The 20,889-nt window shown below is 44.4% G+C and overlaps 3 protein-coding genes across 9 annotated transcripts; 1 reads left to right on the top strand and 2 right to left on the bottom strand.

The window, feature by feature from the left end:
• The first annotated feature begins 1,027 nt into the window (after window positions 1–1,027).
• LOC119286613 (ATP-dependent Clp protease ATP-binding subunit ClpA homolog CD4B, chloroplastic-like) lies at window positions 1,028–5,835 on the top strand. Its single transcript, XM_037566011.1, has 9 exons — window positions 1,028–1,478; window positions 2,650–2,765; window positions 2,952–3,080; window positions 3,176–3,361; window positions 3,613–3,828; window positions 3,916–4,133; window positions 4,308–4,383; window positions 4,480–4,569; window positions 4,654–5,835. Exons 1-9 carry the CDS (start codon window positions 1,028–1,030, stop codon window positions 5,833–5,835), a joined length of 2,664 nt encoding a protein of 887 aa, XP_037421908.1.
• LOC119286614 (endonuclease III homolog 1, chloroplastic-like) lies at window positions 4,100–13,342 on the bottom strand. 7 transcript variants are annotated; one of them, XR_005140580.1, is made up of 15 exons: window positions 13,047–13,340; window positions 11,967–12,091; window positions 11,586–11,694; window positions 10,913–11,034; window positions 10,549–10,657; window positions 10,195–10,242; window positions 9,171–9,289; window positions 8,644–8,710; window positions 7,523–7,614; window positions 6,945–7,082; window positions 6,762–6,866; window positions 6,599–6,682; window positions 6,203–6,418; window positions 4,484–4,604; window positions 4,100–4,338 (listed from the first exon to the last, which is right to left on the bottom strand). XR_005140580.1 is itself a non-coding variant. In XM_037566013.1 (13 exons), exons 1-13 carry the CDS (start codon window positions 13,171–13,173, stop codon window positions 6,278–6,280), a joined length of 1,386 nt encoding a protein of 461 aa, XP_037421910.1. In that variant the 5' UTR covers window positions 13,174–13,340; the 3' UTR covers window positions 5,958–6,277. The 7 variants fall into 7 exon arrangements, 4 of the variants coding, with proteins under 4 accessions (XP_037421910.1, XP_037421911.1, XP_037421912.1 ...); XR_005140579.1 differs by having other exon boundaries at window positions 4,100–4,414; window positions 4,527–4,604; XR_005140581.1 differs by having other exon boundaries at window positions 4,301–4,397.
• Window positions 13,343–15,081: 1,739 nt separating this feature from the next.
• On the bottom strand, window positions 15,082–19,226 carry LOC119286612 (eukaryotic translation initiation factor 3 subunit B-like). Its single transcript, XM_037566010.1, has 11 exons — window positions 18,999–19,226; window positions 18,634–18,874; window positions 18,008–18,154; window positions 17,777–17,905; window positions 17,523–17,651; window positions 17,368–17,451; window positions 17,169–17,293; window positions 16,870–17,068; window positions 16,249–16,784; window positions 15,735–15,843; window positions 15,082–15,628 (listed from the first exon to the last, which is right to left on the bottom strand). Exons 1-11 carry the CDS (start codon window positions 19,118–19,120, stop codon window positions 15,284–15,286), a joined length of 2,166 nt encoding a protein of 721 aa, XP_037421907.1. The 5' UTR covers window positions 19,121–19,226; the 3' UTR covers window positions 15,082–15,283.
• Between the last annotated feature and the right edge of the window lie 1,663 nt (window positions 19,227–20,889).

The following is a 20,889-nucleotide window of genomic DNA, read 5'->3' as shown; positions in this document are numbered from 1 at the left end:
TTGCGCCCTCTGCGACCAAGCGTCGGAGACCATGCAACACCTCCTCATTGGTGCCTCCTCTCAGGTAGGTTTGGCTTTGGCATGGCATGCTTGGGTGGTACCGGACCACCGCCGGCGCCGCCCGATGACGAGGATTTTCTCCTCTGATGGGCCTCAATCACCTATACATCGCCTACCGGCCATCGGAAAGGCCTCGCGTCACTGGTGAACCTCATGGTACTCACGATAAAGGACCGGCTTAACCAGCATACATTATCGTGTCGGTTTTTAGGAATTCCTATTTGTGTGCTCCGAAGGACTTGTCATAAAAAACGTTTGCATTTGTCATTGCCCCCTAGCGAACGTTCGCCGAATAGCATAATAATACCCGATAAAAAAAAAAACTGATGTCCACGGTGCAGTGGTGTCCGTCTCAAAGCCTCTGGCCGCGGGTCCCCTTCCTTCCACGGAAGCGCGCCACCCTCGGCGGAACTCTTCCTCTCGTAGCCAACTGGGTACCTGATTCTGATTGTGGCGCTGGTGGACGTGATCTCTTTCTGTACTTCTCTGTTGCTAATCAGCCCAGCCCCGATCGATCCCCCCGGCCATTGCTCCAGGATCGGCGCCCTCTGGTACGTGAGCGGATCGATTTCTAATCCCATCAATCCATGATTCCATGCATGCATGGCTCCCTTACGTTCTTCTTCCTGTCCTTGATGAAGATCGATCCCGCGGATCACGCCGTTAATTAATTTTCTTACCAAGATTCCAAATCCTGTTCTTGACTGCGCAACAATGCCGATGATCGATCGTCGATTTTCCGTTTGTTAACCTTGGTCTTCTTCTTCGGCAGGTCGCCGGAAGCTACCTGTCTGTCTAGGAATCCGCCGCCGCCATGGAGAGCACCTTGCTGAGGCCACCCGCTCTGGGACTGGGATCGCCCGCCGGGCTTGGAGGCGGCACGGCCGGCTGGAGGTCTCGGAGCGCCACGAGGCCTCCCTCCGTCGTCCCGGCGCTTCCCAGGCCGGCACGCTGGCGCCCCGTCAAGATGTCAGCGCTCGCCGGCCACCGGCGAGATTTTCACACCCCTCCGGTCACGCTCACGCCCGCGTCCGTGTTCTCCGTCGGCGGCGGATTCGGGCCATCGTCGTCGTCGTCCCGCGGGTCGTCATCGAGGGGCCGACGTCGCCTCGTCGCCAGGGCCATGTTCGAGAGCTTCACCGGGAAGGCCATCAGGGTGATCATGCTGGCGCAGGAGGAGTCGCGGCGCCTCGGGCACCACACGGTCGGCAGCGAGCAGATCCTCCTGGGCCTCGTCGGAGAGGGCACCGGCATCGCCGCCAAGGTGCTCAGGTCCGCCGGGCTGAACCTCAAGGACGCCCGCGCCGAGGTGGAGAAGGTCCTCGGGAGGGGCCCTGGCCTCATCCCCATCAAGATCCCCTTCACCGCGTCGGCCAAGAAGGTGATCGAGTCCTCGACCGAAGAATCGCGCCAGCTAGGTATGTTTATGCCCCATTGCAAGTTCATCCAAATAAGATGTTCTTGCGTTAGGTTATCTTTTTGTTATTAGTGAAGTTCTTCTCTTGATTTATTTATCAGCACAAACAATTTTGTTAGGGTCTGATTTGTTTTGTCCACACATATGGTTCTCATTTGCAGTAAAATTTCACCAAAATTGCAGATATTCAGTAGACGTAAGAGTATTTGTATTTGGGTCGAAAATTGCATCGCCGTCAAAATATTTCAGTGAACGTGAATTTTAGCAGAATTTAAACAGAGCTCAAAATTTCATCCAACTTTGATTGTATTCGGTCAAATTCAAGGGGAATTTTTTGTCATTCGGCCGAACTGGAAACCGAAGTACAATGTCGGTGATTTCAGCGATGGTCCAATTCTGATTGAAATCGAGAATATGAACAGTGGTCAAGACAATCATTAGATAGAATGTACATTATGGTTAACTGCAATCCCTCTCATCGAATGTCCTTCACGAAATATTAAACATTCTGACTTTCTTTTAGTTTTCTTACCACGCCAGCTAGGTATGCCCCATTGCAAGTTCATCCAAAGAATATGTTCTTGCACCAGCTAGGTTATCTTTTTGTATAGTTCTTTGCTTTAATGCTGATGCACATCAGCGCAAAGTATTTTTTAGCGACTGTTTTGTCCACACATATGTTTCTCATTTTCAATATAATTTCACCAAAATTGCCCACATTTCAATAGGCATAAGAATATTTGTATTCCGTCAAATTTGCATCACCATCAAAATATTTCAGTGAACGTGAATTTCAGCAGAATTTAAATATAACTCCAATTTCATCCAACTTTGGTTATATTTCAGTCAAAGTCAAGGGAGAACTTTTGTCATTCAGCCAAACTGAACCAAAATAACAATGTCGGTGATTTCAGCGACGGCCCAATTCTGATCGACATCGAGAATATGAATCATGGCCAAACATTCCATAGATGCAAAGTACAGCATGGTTAACTGTATTCTCTCGTGATAGAATATCATTCGCGCATTATTAAGAATTAGGAGTACTTATTTAGTTCTCTCATTATCATTGTTCTTTGTTGCTATTGTTGCTACTGCACATTATACTTTCTTAAAGAATTTAGACAGTCGGTTATTCATTTTTAGCACTAAATCGCCTTAAAACTGTCCAGGGCATAACTACATTGGAACGGAGCACTTGCTTCTTGGGTTGATCCGTGAGGATGATGGTGCGGCAGCCATTGTACTCAAGAACTTTCAGGCTGATCTCGGTGACATACGCAACGAGGTAGCTTTACACTGAGAACTGCTGACCAAACGGTCAGTCTTTTTTTACTTCCATTCTCAGTTGGCAGCCTCACAGCTACTCCCTCCGTTCCAAAATAGATGACCCAACTTTGTACTAAGGTTAGTACAAAGTTGGGTTATCTATTTTGGAACGGAGGGAGTATGAGTTATGTGTTGCTTCTTTTAGGTTATCAAAATGATTACCGACATGTCTGAAGATCAAACTGTCGGTGCCAGCGTTGGGGGCGGAAGCAGTGGAGCCAAGATGCCAACACTGGAGGAGTATGGGACTAATCTGACAAAATTAGCACAGGAGGTACTGAACTAGGCCCATCGTGTCATAATAATAGCAGTAGTTCAGAATGCAAGGAAATAGAGTAAATAACTTGTGAATCCTGATATTTTCTGTAGGGGAAGCTAGACCCCGTCGTCGGAAGGAACAAGCAGATCGAGCGCGTGCTGCAGATTTTGGGGAGACGAACAAAGAACAATCCCTGCCTAATTGGAGAACCCGGTGTTGGAAAGACGGCTATCGCGGAAGGCCTTGCGCAGCGCATTGCCACCGGGGATGTGCCTGAAACAGTTGAAGGGAAAACGGTTTGTGTTCATCACATCTCTTGTGCTAAATATGCTATGATATTGGCTCTGTGTATCTCCTTTTACACAAAGCGAAGCCGATATGAGGCATGAGGGAGTAGCTCTATATATGTCTGGTACACAAAGCGAAGTCGATATGAGGCATGATCACCATTGGCCATGTTTTCTTTTGTTTGAGCCGTCCTGGATTTTGTTTGACATCACTAGGTGAGATGAATAATGGATCTTCTTCTTGTAACCTGTCATGGTAGGTTATCACCCTTGATATGGGACTTCTTGTTGCCGGGACCAAATACCGTGGAGAGTTCGAAGAAAGGTTGAAGAAACTGATGGAAGAGATCAAGCAGAATGGAGACATAATACTTTTCCTTGATGAAGTCCACACTCTGGTGGGAGCAGGAGCAGCAGAAGGTGCTATTGACGCTGCTAACATTCTGAAGCCAGCGTTGGCGAGAGGCGAACTTCAGGTACAAACCGATACTTATCTCAACAATGTGTCCACTTTACTCATCTGAAGTCTCGACAATTTAATACAAATTTGGAAATTTTATCAGTGTCTTGGAGCCACTACAATCGACGAATACAGGAAGCACATTGAGAAAGACCCTGCGCTGGAGAGGCGCTTCCAACCCGTGAAAGTTCCGGAGCCCACAGTTGATGAAACCATAGGAATCCTCAAGGGGCTCCGGGAGCGATACGAGATCCACCACAAACTCCGATATAGCGACGAAGCGCTGATTGCCGCTGCCCAGCTCTCATACCAATACATCAGGTTTGTGAATTCCAAGAGCGCTTGTACTATCACATACTGAGCTGAAATCTCTAAAAGGTCTTATATTTAGGAACGGAGGGAGTAGTTGGTCAGATTCGCTTGCAAACTTCAGTGTTGGATAGGAGTAGTTCCCAGCATACAATGAAGTTTTCTGACAGACTATTTTGTTTGCAGTGATCGTTTCCTCCCAGACAAAGCAATCGACCTGGTTGATGAGGCAGGATCTCTTGTCAGGCTACGCCATGCCAAGGTAGTACAGATGTTCTGGAATGACGATGCACCTAAACATTTTTCCAAACTGTTGCATTTACAAGATCTGTATCTGAATTTTGAGCTGTAATGACAGCTACCTGACGAAGCTAAAGATCTCGACAAGAAGCTCAAGGAAATCACCAGACAGAAGAACGACGCCATCCGCTCCCAGGAATTCGAGACGGTAATCTTCTCGTCCATGATTCAACAAGAGTCGACCTGAAATGCACATCTTATAGGAGAACGTTAATTCTCTGAATGATTGTAGGCCGGAGAGCTTCGCAGAGAAGAGCTGGAGCTCAAGACCCAGATCATGTCGCTGGTGGACAAGAGCAAGGAGGTGAGCAAGGCGGAGATGGAGTCGGGAGCGTCGGCCGGCCCAATGGTGACGGAGGCGGACATCCAGCGCATTGTTGCGTCATGGACCAGCGTCCCCGTGGAGAAGGTCTCCGTTGACGAGTCCAGCCGGCTCCTCAAGATGGAGGAGACCCTGCACGGGCGCGTCATCGGCCAGGACGAGGCCGTGCGGGCCATAGGCCGCGCCATCCGCCGCGCGCGCGTCGGGCTCAGGAACCCCAACCGGCCGGTGGCCAGCTTCATATTCGCCGGCCCGACGGGCGTGGGCAAGTCGGAGCTGGCCAAGGCGCTGGCAACCAGCTACTACGGCTCGGAAGAGGCCATGGTCCGGCTGGACATGAGCGAGTTCATGGAGCGGCACACGGTGGCCAAGCTCATCGGCTCCCCTCCCGGCTACGTCGGGTACACGGAGGGCGGGCAGCTGACGGAGGCCGTCCGGCGGCGGCCCTACACCGTGGTCCTCCTGGACGAGATCGAGAAGGCGCACCCGGACGTGTTCAACCTGATGCTGCAGATCATGGAGGACGGCCGGCTGACGGACAGCAGGGGGCGGACGGTGGACTTCAAGAACACGCTCATCATCATGACCTCCAACGTCGGCAGCAGCGTGATCGAGAAGGGCGGGAAGCAGCTGGGCTTCGACCACGACGACGGCGAGGCCCGCAGCAGCTACGGCAGGATCAAGAGCCTGGTGGACGAGGAGATGAAGCAGTACTTCCGGCCAGAGTTCCTGAACCGGCTCGACGAGATGATCGTGTTCCGGCAGCTCACCAAGATGGAGGTCAAGGAGATCGCCATCATCATGCTGGCGGAGGTGACCGGCCGGATGAAGGCCAAGGGGATCGAGCTGATGGTGACAGAGAACTTCAAGGATCTGGTTGTGGAGGAAGGCTACGACCCCAGCTACGGCGCCCGGCCGCTGAGGAGGGCCATCATGAGGCTGCTTGAGGACAAGCTCGCGGACAAGATGCTCGCCGAGGATGTCAAGGAGGGAGACTATGTGATCATCGACGCCGACCCGATGGGTAACGTCGCCGTCCTCAGCCGGCACAGCGACTCGCCGGAGGACCAGCCGCTGGCGTTTCCTGCCTAGCTAGTACAGTTTAATCAAGCAGTTTGTTTTTTGTTTTTATATATTTTGTACTACAGGGGATTAAGCAGTTGCACAGCAGTTAAGTTTCAGATGCCAGCCATGTTTAGCATTTTGGTAAGCAATGAATGAAAGAGAGATCTCCTGATTACTGATGCTCGGCAAACACTAGCCATTTGGCAAGCAATACAAGACAAGGATTAAACTTGGACGATTTTCCTTCGATCATGGAAAATCATATTGCAACTTGACAGGGTCGATAATATATTACTTCTATACAAAAGGATGATACTACTATAGTTCTCCAATGGCACTGCCAAAGGAGGCTATCCAAACAATATAGGCCAGCCAAAAGAACCCAGGAAAGTACCTGTACTATATACCTTCCATACCACCACATCAGTAGCTAACGCATGTTAAGAAGGTTCAGAGGGCACCCCGCCGACTAGGTTGGACCTAGACCTCGCTTCTTTTGCTTCGGATTGGGACTTGACGCTTCCTTAAAAGCTGATGGGCAAATGGTGTTTATGCCACAGCTGCCGCATTTGGGCCTCAGCGGCGTACAGATTGTCTGACCAAATCCAACCTACATGAGATTTTCAGTTCCAACGTAAGACAAGCATTTCATTTCTGGGAATTACGAAGGTATAATCCAAATGTGTTCTGCTCGATCCCCACCAAAAAAATAAGAGCTTGTGGTTACTTGGGAAATAGGAAATAAAACATTCCCTGTAATCAAAGTTGAACCAATTCAGTGGAGCATTACCAGTAGTGGGTTTATCGGCTCCCACTCATCCTTGGGCAGCCACTTCTCAAGAGACATCCTTGTCTGTTCTGGTGTAGTAGTTTTCTGTGCCAAAAAAAATTCAATGGTAAATATAACTTGTTTCCAAGCAGAAAGAGTAGACAATGCGAACTTAACAAACAACCTGCTTTGTTCCTTCTCGGAAGACCCATCCAAGACGGTTAGAAATGCGATGCACATGAGTGTCCACACAGATTCCTTGAGTATTCTTCCATGCAATGCTCATCACCTGTTTAGTGAAAAATAGCTGTGAAGAAACTTAAGTTTAAATTCCAACTATGGATTATATGATTAGTAGATAAATTACCAGATGAGCCATTTTAGGACCAACTCCTTTCAAAGCAAGCAGATCAGTCAAAGTATCTGGAATATCTCCTCCAAATCGCTCAAGGCAAATTCTGGAAGCTTCTTTTATGAATTGGGCCTTCCTCTGATAGAATCCAACCTGATTAAATTATGCACAGTACTGTATAAATAGTTGACCTCAATAGCTTAACGTAAGCGGTGCGAAGATGACAGTAGAAGCTAACAAAACCGTTATAGCGCTTGCCTCCGACTAGCTAATTTAGCAACAATTGCAATTAACCGCACGTGATAGTAACAAAGTCTAAAGCAGGGTTATACGGGTCTAGCCTGTTATCTATTGCCATTATGCCAATGATGTGACAACAAAAGTAGATGATCAAATTATATTTTCATGTTCATAGCTTCAGATACTAATAAAGTACTCCCTCTGTCCCAAAATATAAGAACGTTTTTGGTACTATGTTAGTGTAAAAAACGTTCTTATATTTTGGGACGGAGGGAGTAACAGTTACCGTTTAAACTAAATCAGGAAGGTGCCTACTTTTGATCCTAATTAAGCAAAAGGCCCTGGCAACTTACAGGTTTGATAAGATTTGCCAGTGTGGCCTCATCTGTTCTGACGATAGCATCAGGGTCAAGTAAACCGTTCTCACCGAGACGCTCCACAGCAGCTGATAACAATTCAGTCCAAAATACAATCAGCATTCCTTTGAAAGAGAAACGCTACTAAGTAATGTTACAGCTAGGGAAAATAATTAAGTAGAGTCAGACTTTTTCATGACAAGATTAACTCAATTCACTGGAATATGTAGTCATGTAAATATTGTAACTTATTTTGGTTCTTTAATAGAAAATATACCGTAGGGGGCTCCCCTACTGTTCAATGGTTAAAAAATCAATTCAGTGGACAAACAACTTGAAAATCCACCTCAAGTTCGGAAATTTGAACCGCCAACTAATCTATATTAACACCATATAAAAGATTCCTACTAAATTCAAACTCATATTCCGTAAAAAAACAAATTTGTATATAATAATAAAAGAGCTCACAGGTGTAAGCATGCTCAAATCTTCCACAGGGCCCCTCTTCATCCAACAGTATAGCACATTTATTAATGGACCATAATGGTTAGATCCATGCAAGTATTTTATACCAACAAGGGATGAGCAAACCGGTTGGGATGAGCAAACCAGACAAACAATATGATTATTGTTTTCTGCTAATTGCTTACAAACTCATGTTTCTAATAATTGTCAAAACAGGGTGAAATTACATGTTTCTGGAGAGATGGGGAGAGGATAAGGAACAGACTAGTGTGTATTCCAGCAATGCTTTGGACTTGCTGTTGAACATCTATGTAAGAACGCCGTCACATTTGAACAATTTTCAGCAGAACATGGATTAGTGCCAGCTTCAGCATTCACAGGCCATCATTAATAGGCATGAAATGATAAGTTGAGTCAAGTTCCACAATGTACTATACTCCGAGCAGTAATTGCATGAGAATTAAGTCTCAGATGCATATGTTGAGGTCATAATTTCACGGCCGTGGAAACTGAACTAAGTGATTTGAACTCTCGAGCATCTTCAACAATCGGCTCTAAGTGAACCACTGATTCAGTTACTTTCATTTCCACTACAAAATTGGAAGATACATATAGTAATAACCTATTCCAAAAAAAAAAATCCTAAGGCATACCATGAGTAACTTCATCTTTTGTCTGGCTTGACATCATTGTTGATATAAGAACTGCAAACCTTCTTTCCTGCACAGGAGGAAATGTAGCTTATGGTTTGTTAACTAATGGGGATCAATAGTGTTGCATAGCATCATTCAATGCAACTGGAGCCAGTGGAAAACAAATATCAGATCCACCTAAAAAAAGTAGCAGATCAATGTGCAAAACTTTGTTTACAACAAATATGCAGTGATATGAGATCAATCGAAAATTAATGGATCAATAGGCCCAAATCCATGGCCAATCTGCAATCCATTAGCCATGAACCCATCTACAGACTGCATTTTCTGCCTAGCTAGCAAACAGAAATACTTTTTCAAATGGTAACATAGCACAAGAAAATTAGGGGAATTTGCAAATTACATAAAACCCACACTCCCTATGTATGACATATTAAGCCAAAGAGGATCACATCCTCATGTACTGTTCATAGTAAATGGACTTTGTAAACTACACTTTTGAGTCTGAACAACTCTCCGACGAATACCTTGGGTGGAAGAAGAGAACCAGCCTTTTCACAGCCCTTTGTATCTACGGGGGCCTGGCCAGATAACCTAATGTTTTTAATACCTTCAAGAACTGCTTCCCAATTTTCTGGAGCTGCAACTACATACATTACTATGTTAGCTTCTTGATCAGCAAACGGACATGAGGATCAACACAGTTACATGTAGGAGCAAAAACTCTTAATAGAGTAGTCAAAATATCTGGTTTTGACACAATTGCTTCGCATGGTGCAACATTTAACTATTCAAGTGGTACGTATGTAATGGTGTGAAGTCAGGAAAAGTGGACCAAATGTATTCAAGAGGTAGAAAGAATTTGAAAACTCCGCGAAAAATTAGGCATCCCGATAAATATGTCTGCAGGAATCAAAAGGCCAGAATGTAGGAGCAACATGTATGGTTAAATTGATCCCACGAAAGAATTTAAGCACTACATGGACAAAATGATGCATTCATTAATTCAAAAATTGAGGAAATATTGTGGATACTGATTGAATAGGTTTGACTTGATATCAGGTTATGTTTGAAGCAGAAGCTGCGTCTGTCTATTTTCATAAAGACCGTCATTTTGGTAACATGGGCCATCTGGAACACTAGAAATGAATTTATTTCTAAAGGTCTTCAGCCAAATCTATACAGATGCAGGAATAGATTTAAGGAGGAAATGAGATTGCTTGTTCACACAGCTAAAAGGAAAGCATACTCAGGGCTGCAACCTTGGGTTGAGGCGTTCATCTGACTTGGTGTGTTCTAGTAAGGGGCTCTACTTTGTGTTAGTTTTATTTCATTTTGTGTTTTCCTGTACATCCTTCGAAACTTAAAATATAAATACACGCAGTAGGGAAATCTACTGTCTTCCTCAAAAAAAAAATCAGGTTGCAAGAACAGAGATCATCTATAGTAAGAATAACAGCGGCATCATCTCAAAAAAAGAATAACATCAATATAATTTGGACTAATATGACATAATTTATCTTTCCTGGAAATCTTTTGATGTCTAATTACCTTCCACTTTCACAACAGATGAAACTCTGATCTTTTTCTCCAACCTGACTGAAGACGTGAAAGGGTAAGCTTTTCATAGGACATAAGGGCAAAATTTACACCTACAGTAAAATGACACATGCAGATTTACAACAAGATTAACCATATGCAAGAAACCCAAAAGGGGGGTTACTGCACAGAATAATGATAACAAGCCACGCTTGAAGAAACAAACACAAACATGCAACAATTGACTCTTAACATTCATAATAGTCCTTAAGCAATGCAAAATATAAGCACATGGTACATGTGGAGCAATTGATTGACGAACTATGATTATGGATCAAACCATTTAGATGAAACATCGAAACTTACCTGGTGAACTGTTCTTATTTGATGATGCTGGTACCCTCTTTGTAGATACTGCTGTTTTTGCCTCGGTCTTTACATATCGAAAATCATCAATGTCAGGAACAGCACCAACCTGCATATGTGTAAATATTTTCTTCAGTGGGACCTGAATTGGACCGAAAAACCAATAGTAGAAAAGGGAGCACTGCTAAACTGAGAGCACGAATGCACTGAAAGGGTTAAAGTGCAGCTGTACAATTACATCTCAGCATAACCGAACACGCAAGCGCACAGTAATTTAAACCAAGTCCAGGAAGAAGAATTAGTGATGCGCAACGCTTCATTTTTAATATGAAGAGAAACATTATTATAGTTAGTCAGCATATACCTGCTTAGGATGCTCGTCATTTACTTCAAGCACACGGTTCAGCCTTTTCCTCTCCACGGAATTCATTTCAGACTTGGAGTAGTCAAAAGAAACACTGGGTTCACACTTCACTTCCTTTACACCTGAAAAGGCACCAGTCATGCTTTAGACAAAACGAGTAATAGTAAACACACTATAAACAAGAATGCGGATTTTAACAGTCATAGATATGACTGAATGGAAAGTATCGAGTCGTAGCTGAAGTGAATCGATGCGTAACAAAATTTTAGTGATCTTATTTATGAAAGGAAAAAATAAAATATTTTGGATCATACTTATGTCTTGAAATTAAAAGGTTCAGGCAACATGAACATACAGAAATAACTGAGATAACTCATCTAGAAAATGTTTTCCTTACGGAGGGTTACTGCACAGAATAATGTACAAGCCATGCTTGAAGAAACAAACACAAACATGCAACAACTGACTCTTAACATTCATAATGGTCCTTAAGCAATGCCAAAATATAAGCGCTGGTACATGTAGAGCAATTTATTGACGAACTATGATAGACTTTTAGCATTCGTAATAGTCCTTAAGCAATGCAAAATATAAGCACATGGTACATGTAGAGCAATTGATTGACGAACTATGATTATCGATCAAACCATTTAGAGGAAACATCGAAAATTACCTGGTGAACTGTTCTTATTTGATGATGCTGGTACCCTCTTTGCAGTTACTGACATTTTTGCCCCGGTCTTCACATATCGAAAATCTTCGATGTCAGGAACAATACCAACCTGCATATGTCGAAATATTTTCTTAGTGGGACATGAATTGGACCAAAAACCAATAGTAGAAAAGGAAGCGCTGCTAAACTGGCAACACGAATGCACAAATGCACTGAAAGGTTTAAACTGCAGTTGTGCAATTACAATCTCAGAATAATTGAACACTCAAGCGGACAGTAATTTAAACCAAGGATTTGAGAAGTCCAGAAAGAAATTGAAAGATGCACAACGCTTCCTTTTTAATATGAAGAAAAACGTTATTATAGTTAGTCAGCAGATACCTGCTTCTTAGGAAGCTCCTCCTTTACTTCAAGCACACGGTTCAGCCTTTTCCTCTTGACGGAATTCATTTCAGACTTGGAGTAGTCAAAAGAAACACCGGGTTCACGCTTCACTTCCCTTGCACCTGGAAAATGCATCAATTCATACTTGATAGAAAACGAATAATGATACTAAACAAACTTCGGAAACAAACTTCGGAAGTAGTGAGTCGTGGTTGAAGTGAATTGATGTGTAGTTAGGCTGAAAAAATGTTAGTGATCATACTTGAGCTTTTCTTCTTGTCAATTAAGAAGATATAAATGACAAGCAAACTTCTTGCATTTACGAAAGAAGAAAATAATCAATTTTGGATAGTGTTTATGCGTTGCAATTAAAGCTTCAGCCTTGAGGCAAGATGAACATACATAAATAAGTGAGACAACTCATCTGAAAAATTGTTTTCCTTACATTCGACAAATAAGCACATGATAACTAAAAGACTATGATGCATAAGAACATCACCAGCTTTTAGTGATAAGAAAATAAAATGGTATCCGGGTGGGGTTGCCTCCATCTTTTGTAGCATTTCAAGAAAAAGCCGCGCCAGGGGAGAAAGGACTGAAACTTTGCGACTTTGCAAACATATTTCACACGAATTAAAAGTGTATATGGCATCTTTCTAGCATATTTTGGATCGTACTTATGTCTTGAAATTAAAAGGTTGAGGCAACATGAAAAATACAGAAATAACTCATCTACGCAATGTCTTCCCTGCATTCTTTTTTAGGGAACCTTACATTCAACAAACAAGCACATGATTACTAAAAGTGTATGACCCACGGGGATATCACCAGATCTTCAAGAGAGCACACTCGCTGATTTCACACAATTTGTCAAGTGAGATGAACAATTCCGGCCACTAAGCTTTTAGTAATAAGAAAAAATTGTTTTGGGCGGGTGGGGTTGCTTCCAACTTTAGTACTAGCATTTCAAGAAATAACCAACTAAATGTACAAGTATTTCCATAATACTAGCAGCAAATGGGGCAAGGAAATACACAAGCACGGAACTGAATTCAAAAGGGGGGGAAAGAGGCGAACTTTCAGCTGGGCTGAGCTCCGGGCGGGATGCGCGGGTGAGCCTGGAGGCGCGCCGCGAGCTGGACATGGCGGAGATCGACGAGAAGAGGCCAATGCGGGACGGGAGGAGATGCAACTGAAAGGGCATGGGCGGCTGGTGCGCGCCACTGCGTTAGGGTTTTATGAGCAACGGGAGGGAGGGAGGGAGGGAGGAACAGGGCTGCTGGTTGCTTTCCAACTTTTCCCCTGTCTTCGTCTTGGTGGGTGGGGGTCTTCCCCTGCGGCGAGTGGCGTTCCACGGCGATGCGTGGCTCCCTTCTTGCGGCGGCCAGGTTTGTCTCGTGGGATGCTGCGTCGCCTCTCGTAATCGGGTTGTGGGTTGTTTGTTGGCCTTTGAGTGGAACCCTGTCGTGTCAACTGGTTAGACTAATCAAAAGTAATCAAGTGTTGGGCATCTTCTCACCAAAACGTCAGCAAATATTTAGACCGTCTAATTGCAAGTAATTAAGAGCTAGGCATCTTCAATGGTGATCATCAAATCGACCGCAAATATTCTGACCGTTAGGCCTCCAACACACGGCACCAAATTCGATCCGACTGGTCCACGCATCCAAAACACCCACAGCCTAACCCGGAATTGAGGAGAGATCCGACAGGGCCCGAACATCTACCACGTCACACGTCGACACCTCAGGCCCATCCCAAAAACCCTCTTCAGCCGTCCGGCTCTAGAACCTCCGTCTAGAACCTCCAGGAGCGCCTCCTCGTCCAAGTCCAAAGCCGTGGCAAAGGCGCGCATGGGGCGTCGTCAAGAATCCTTCTGCTGCATGGGTCTTCTCTCAAGATTCGGGGATGATGACACAGGGTTCCGGAGATCTTCTTGTGGTATGGTTGTCTTAGGTTACTCTAGGTGTTCATGGTCCTTTGTGTTTTCGTTTCAGTGTGCTTGTAAGAGTCAACTTCTTTGTACTGATTCGTGATATGAATGAAAAAATTCTCAGAAAAAAAAAGAACCAGGCGGCGCTTGCATGGTGCTCGCGAAGGCTTAGGCCATCGACCGGTCCAAAACCACCGAGTAGTTGGACGCCCGCCATTGACATCGGCTCAATGACCAGCTCCTCAAAGGTGGGTCCAGCGGAGTCCGACCACATCTCTTCATCCGAGTCGCCGAAGACAAGCGACACAAAAGGAGTGGAGGATGTGACAGAGCATCTACACCACGAGCGTGCGGCGGTGGCCGGGCAAGGATACTTCAACGCCTAGTAGGCCTTTTGCCACTGGCGCAACAGCGATAACAACAACTGGCGCGGATGACGATGGATATGTTGGTGGCCATGCCTAGGAAGTCACTCTCCGGTAACCGGACTAGTTTCTTTTTGCAAATACCTGGCCTAGTTTAGTTAGCTTTTAGTTTCAGTTTAACTTGTTAAACTTCATCCGTTTGGCTGTAAATATTTCAAACTTCATTAAATTTCATCTGTTTAGCTGTCTTTGTTTGGTTCGTTTCAAATGGGTTGGAAATTTGATGCTCATGGTTGGCGGGCCTCCGCCCACGCCGGCTGTCCGCGGACAGTTGGTGATGTTTGGTGATCCACATTTAAGATGCCTTCAGAATGTTTTCAATGCATTTAATCTTTAACGGGCATGGTATTTTAGTTTGTCAAATTAAAATTTGAAGTACAACACATATTTCACTAGCCAAATCATCAAAAACTAAAACTTAGGGACCGAGTCCGTTGGGAGTAGTGGAAGATTTTTAAAGACAAGCGCAATACATTATTTTCTTTAGTTAGACAACCACAATAATACATTGTCTCTAGATATTGTATCTAAAAATGCTGTTGTATTTAATTGGTTCAAGGATTAAATTAGCATTTCAACATTGTGTTATGATTCAAACATTGGGGTGCTTGGTTGCTCATTTTGGTCAATTTGAACTCCCATAACGTCATACATTTAGTAACAAAGGGAGTAGATTATTTTCATCTCTTCCTGTCGGTCTGATGTGCAAAATCCGACGATAATAGAGAAGTGATTCCAGTACAGCTAGCCCACGAAAATGTAACCACATTTGCAAAAAGAGATTATGATGACCAGCATTCCAAACACAAAAATCGATCTCCATAAACATGATCGATGAATTTATTAAAAGTGCATTACTAGAAAGATCAACAAACTATGTGCTTGATCTAAAGAACCTATCATGCAAAACGACAGCAATTCACACGACAGGCAGGACACTAACACTGAGCAGCCTTTCACTCCTGGTCCAGGTCAAAGGCAACGGTTTCTTCTGTGACATCAACCAGCTCCTCCGCCTCAATCTCCTTGTATTCCGCCTCTTCTTCCTTGTCGCTGTCCTCCCCGCCCCTAAGCTGCATCCTGAATGCTCGCTCCTCCTCGTGCAGCTGCTTCCACTTGGCGACCCATGCTTCCCACACCTCTTGAAGCCGCATCCGTCTCTTGCGCTCCTCCTCGTCCAAAAGGTGGTGCACGTCCTGATCCTCTTGTTCGTACTTCTTGCTGTACCGCTTGAGGTTCTTTGTGATGTCCTCCTCCTTCTCCGGAGTAAGTAGCGACGGTGGCCTTGGGCGCCATTGGAACTGTACCATCATCATGCAAAGGGCAAAAACATTACTACAGAAGGATAGATACAGCAATGCATAGACTCAAACAACAAACGAGGGATGGATGGAATGGAAGCTATACCTGATAGAATTGATCCTTTAAAACCTTGTAAATTTGCTTGCCATTGAAGGACCAGATTTGGAAACCATTTTCCATCTCATGAACCGAGGTAACTGCAGTTGCGAGATATCTGAACAAGCAAGTTCCAAAACCATCTTAGTTCATCCGTGGTAAACCAAACTACTACTCCCTCAATCCCAAAATTCTTGTCTTAGATTTATCTAGATACGTATGTATCTAACACTAAAACGTAACTAGATACATCCGTATTTAGAAAAAATCTAAGACAAGAATTTTGGGAGGGAGGGAGTATTTGTTAATTTCAACTACTAAGTCCATGCAATTTGAGGGTGAGTGTTGTTTTAACAGGTGAAGACAATTAAAAATTTCAGCTGAGCATCTATGTTCGTAGTGTTCAGGGTGTGATAATTCCTGTAACCTATTCAGTGTATGTTTATTATTGCTTTAACATTTGTTTTGTAAATATCACCAGATAGCGACAAGAAGAAAATTTTCAATTAAGTGATAGGCTCACCTTCCAGTAGGATCCCACATGATGTCAGTCGCCATAAAATGTTCTCCTGTCGCCATGGTCTCAAGATCATCAACGTTGAAGAACTCCAGCTGGCCATTGAAACCCCTCAGCCCTGCCAGAACAATGAAACGCCCAGCAGGAGACCAGAACAATGAATTGGCCTGCTTGCCCTTGAGTGTGGTGAGCTTGGACACACGACTAACATTATTGTTGACTGCTTTCATGGTGTAGAAACTTATATCAGGCTTAGGCCCATCACCATGAATAACAGCAAAGCGGTGACCTTTAGGCTCCCATGCAAAGGCAATTATCTTGTCATTCTTGTTGTCCAATTCAAAGACCTCAATTGGGATGTCTCGTTCCTTGATTCTGAACAGCTCGAACCCAGTGTAAATGCTCTTCTTTGTTTTTGTGTACCTGTCTACCTGGACAGCCAGATACTCTCCATTGTTTTGCCAGTACATTTTGCAGTCGCTCACACTGAAAAGGTTTTTCTGCCGAATCTCCTCTTTGCCCGGAATTTGCACAAGACTCACCTTTCAACACAAAACACATATTTTAGCATTTGATGCTAACTGGATAAACATCTTAAAAGAGGTAGCAGTAGCAATTTGTACTTACCCTGGCAGGCTGATTTCCACCACCCAATTCAGGCACAAAGAGTGATATGATAGGATCAGTGGGAGACCAACTGAAGTCAACCACATTTTCTACCTTCAAGGACTTCTTATCAATAAGAGCGAACGTCTCAGTATCATAGACAGATATAACATTCTTTCCAAGCCTAGCAAAATACTTATCATCTCTTCCACCACCCCACCTTCAAAAAAAAAAACATAAATAAAAACATCCTAAGCATCAAACCATGACAACCTCATAAGATGTGCATTCACTTCGAAGCACAGAAGTAGTGGGTTCACCTGAAGATAGGCCATGAAACACCAGACACACCCATATTTCCACCAGTAGTGAAATCATCAGCACTTCCCTTGAACTCCCGCATTACTTTTCCAGTCCGTACATCAAAGATATTTAGTACAACCCTCTACAAGTATAACATTTGCAAGTCAGATAGGAGACAATATATGAACAGAAAGAAGTCTTGTAACATTCACTTACATGTGTGTCTATGGGGTTGCTGGGCTCATGGCTGCTGTAAGTGATCAAATATTTCTCACCGGGAGAGAAATCGATGAGTTTCAGCTGTGACAGGTAGCTGTCAGCTAAAAGGACATTGTGTATTGCATATATTTACTGTTAGCACAAACCAGTACCTGTGGATGAAGAAAGCGCATTAGACGAACAAACTTATCATCACCACCCCACACCTGCGCGCCCTGCCTATGCACGGTCGCCAAGTGTGTTCCAAGAGGGGACCATTGAATATAGCTATCCGTCCAGTACTGTCAAAGAAGAAGGATACAGGATATTCATGAAAATTAGTTCTCCTTATAGGATATAGCCATGACCTTTAGTTTCCATTTTCCAAGAAAACTAAAAGCAAAAGGTAAATAAAAAAATGAAGCACCTGCTTTTGGTACACAAGCTCAGGCATTGCCCGTCTAGCGTCATTCCAGTACACTTCCGTGAACGTACCAGCACGGATCACAAACTGATCTCTGGCCTTATCATCAGTTAGCCACTTGAGAAGATTTTCCTGCAACACACACACATATAACAGTCAAGTTACATAAAACCTCTAGTAATGTAAAGAAACAAACAAGTCTGTGTATGGTGGTGGGGGGTAGAGAATACGCACTCCAGGAGTGTATGGCTTGATTTCAGCAGGCGCCCACTCATCAGGAACTTTCATGTACTTCTCGAAGTCATCAAACATATTAACAGCAAATATGTGAGATTTGTCCAGTTTGTAGCCACGTGTTTTTTCCATAGCAAACTCAGCTTCCTGGCACATTGTCAAATAATCCTCTTTCAATCAACCAAGAGGGTCATGATAATTCCAGTCACAGAATGCAAAACAATTTATGAAAGCAAAAGTGGAGTTAATTTCGGATAGGCATTTAATTAAATTTGGTCACAACAATAGAACACTATCACATATACTAGCAATAATCCAGTAAAACTAAAAGCACAAAGTCTTGCTTCGAACAATCGTCTTGCTACAGAAAAATCCCAACAATTAAGCAATAGAACAAACTCTAACAAAACAAAGGTGTTTCCATGCATGTTTCCACTCAGTTGATTATCTTCTTCCGATCCACGTACAAAAGTTAATCAGGATTGAGAGTTCAAATGGAATAGGGATGACCTTTCTCATTGTAGGAATGCACATGACTTGCAAAGGTAACAGAATCAAGCCATTGCCTCATTCCATCATGCAGATATGTATGTATGAATAAACCTAACTTACAAGAAGCAACATACCTGCGGAGTATTAAACTCAATGAAGCAGTAGCCCTGGGTCTTCTTGGTCTCTGGGTCCGTGGGCATCCAAAGCCCACCTTCCTTGATCACACCAAGCTGACCGTATATCTTGCGCAAAACATTCTCCAGCTTCTCGTACTTCTCCGGGGGAACGACCGGCAGATTGTCCACCACAATAATGTTTGCAAAACCCATCTCGAGCTCCGGAATGTCTTCATCCTGAAGCAAATCCTCGTCGTCGCTGCAAATCGTGATCGAACGGCAACATGAATAACAAAATCAACAAATATATGCGACTCCTGCCTACTTTGACCGCTTGCGGAAAGGAGGTGGCGGGGCTGGGAAGGGAAGATGATGGATGATACCGGAGGATGTCGAAGTCCTCGCCGGGCGGGAGGGCGATGGAGTCGACGTCGACGGAGTCGAGGTCGATCCCCAGCTCCCGCGCGCGCGCATCTATGGCTTCCATCGAGATTGCCAGCGCCATCTTCCACGGAGTTTGGGGGCACCCGCAGGTGAGCGGCGGAGCGCAGGCGAGGGCGAGGGCGAGTGCGCGGCGGCGCGCAGGCGAGGGCGAGCGCGAGGCGGGGCGCAGGCGACGGCGACGGCGAAGGAGCGGCGGGGCGGAGGCGCTGTGGAGCTTCTAGGGTTTAGGATTCGGCCGGGGGGGTTCGGGGAACTGCCATGTGAGGAGAGCCGGCCCAGTAGCACGCGTGACCGGCACGTCACATGCCGTCGTGGGCTGTTTCGTGCCAGCCACGGTGGTTAAGCGTGGGTCGGGCCGTGCTGGCCCAGATGGCCAGGTCCGTTCGGGAGTGCTCCACGGCCGCTAGCCCCCCGGACCTATCGATTCGCAAGACTCAGCATTATGCGAGAGCAGCAAAACCAGCAGCTAAGATTCGAAGACACGGCTGAAAACAACCTGGAGTTGGATTTGCAAAGCTGAATGTCGATGCGGCGTTCTCTGTTGATGCGATGATCAAGGCAGATTCTTATCGGCGAGTGCTTGTGCTATCAGTTACGTAGCTGATGCACCTACAGCTGAAGCTCGCTCTATCCGGGACGGATTGATCCTAGCAAGCAACTCAGGATGCAATGACATCATTTTTAATTCAGACTGCCTGAAAGTAATTCAGACTATGCAGGAGGATGGCAATTCGATTGGTGCTGCAGCTGCTATCTATGAGGAGTGTAGTTTTTTAGCAAGGAATTTCTCCAGTATTTCTTTTGTTCATTGTCTTAGGGAAAGTAATAAGGTAGCTCATTTGCTAGCTAGTCAAGCGGAGGGACCTCTTACCACTTCGTGGTTTGTGGATCCGCCTAGTTTCATTTTAGATGCTTTGGCAAATGATGTAAACTTACTTGAAGATTAATAAATTGCCAGAAGGCTTTCCCTCCAAAAAAAAAAAATCGGCTCCCACGTGCGAAAAATAATTTTCCGAAATGTCAACAAATCTCAACTAAAATATGATGTGTTCATGGTCACATTCAAATGTTACCTGCAAATTTTTAGATAAAAATGGTAAGCATTTTGACCTGCGCAAAAAAATAAACATCAGATGTTACACCCTATTTTGTTGTTTCACCGATGAAAACGCTGGTCCGTTTCGCATAGAAATTATCAATTATGCTTGCGACACTAATACGAACATTTAAAAAAAACTATAATTTTTAAATTATTTTAAAAAAATACTGTTCATACAAGAGCAAATGCACCCAGGAGCCAAAACGTCCTCCACACATTTTTCGTCCATATCTTTTTATAATCATAGGGAGGGCTCTCTTCATTACTCAAATGAAACCCAACATGTTATACAACAACTCACACAGAGGAACAGTTTAAGAGATAAAATGACTACATCTATAAAAGACGGTTATGAAATCTACAAGCATAAAAGGCAGCGTGAGAGTTAAAGATAGACAAGCAACTTTCATGTGACGTCATAAATGATCTCACGATACGACATTTTGGTCTTCAAGGGTGGCGCAGATGCCGCCTGAGGAGACCAACACACGGCATGGGTAGACACTGGACTGGTTTATGGTGGACTTGCTCCCAGCGCTTCTCTTCTTGATTGGCAACATGAAGTTGGCGGCCTCGTCGGAGATCTTGAACTTGCTCCAAGGGTCACCAAGGGGTGAGGATCCAGTGTAATATGAGGTGACATACTCAGCCACCCAAGATTATCAGAGGTTGCCAGATAAAACTTGTCGGGATTTCTCAAAAGTCCATCAACCTCACTCTGCTTTGTTTTG

Source organism: Triticum dicoccoides, chromosome 4A, assembly GCF_002162155.2.
Source record: "Triticum dicoccoides isolate Atlit2015 ecotype Zavitan chromosome 4A, WEW_v2.0, whole genome shotgun sequence".
Taxonomy (NCBI): domain Eukaryota; kingdom Viridiplantae; phylum Streptophyta; class Magnoliopsida; order Poales; family Poaceae; genus Triticum; species Triticum dicoccoides.
Note: the sequence above shows the minus strand (reverse complement) of the source record. Positions and strands in the feature narration are given on the sequence as shown.

Bases quoted from the DNA above. Each gene is read 5' to 3' on its own strand.
- LOC119286613 (XM_037566011.1), top strand. From the start codon at position 1,028: ATGTCAGCGCTCGCCGGCCACCGGCGAGATTTTCACACCCCTCCGGTC. The intron at 3,829-3,915 runs GTACAAACCGAT...AAATTTTATCAG, and splicing joins TGGCGAGAGGCGAACTTCAG to TGTCTTGGAGCCACTACAAT. The intron at 4,570-4,653 runs GTAATCTTCTCG...GAATGATTGTAG, and splicing joins GCTCCCAGGAATTCGAGACG to GCCGGAGAGCTTCGCAGAGA.
- LOC119286612 (XM_037566010.1), bottom strand. From the start codon at position 19,120: ATGGCGCTGGCAATCTCGATGGAAGCCATAGATGCGCGCGCGCGGGAG. The intron at 17,294-17,367 runs GTAAGTGAATGT...TTATACTTGTAG, and splicing joins GCAACCCCATAGACACACAT to AGGGTTGTACTAAATATCTT. The intron at 17,069-17,168 runs GTGAACCCACTA...TTTTTTTTGAAG, and splicing joins GTTTCATGGCCTATCTTCAG to GTGGGGTGGTGGAAGAGATG.
- LOC119286614 (XM_037566013.1), bottom strand. From the start codon at position 13,173: ATGCCCTTTCAGTTGCATCTCCTCCCGTCCCGCATTGGCCTCTTCTCG. The intron at 10,658-10,912 runs GTATATGCTGAC...ACACATATGCAG, and splicing joins ATGACGAGCATCCTAAGCAG to GTTGGTGCTGTTCCTGACAT. The intron at 10,243-10,548 runs GTAAGTTTCGAT...TCACGTCTTCAG, and splicing joins AAATAAGAACAGTTCACCAG to TCAGGTTGGAGAAAAAGATC.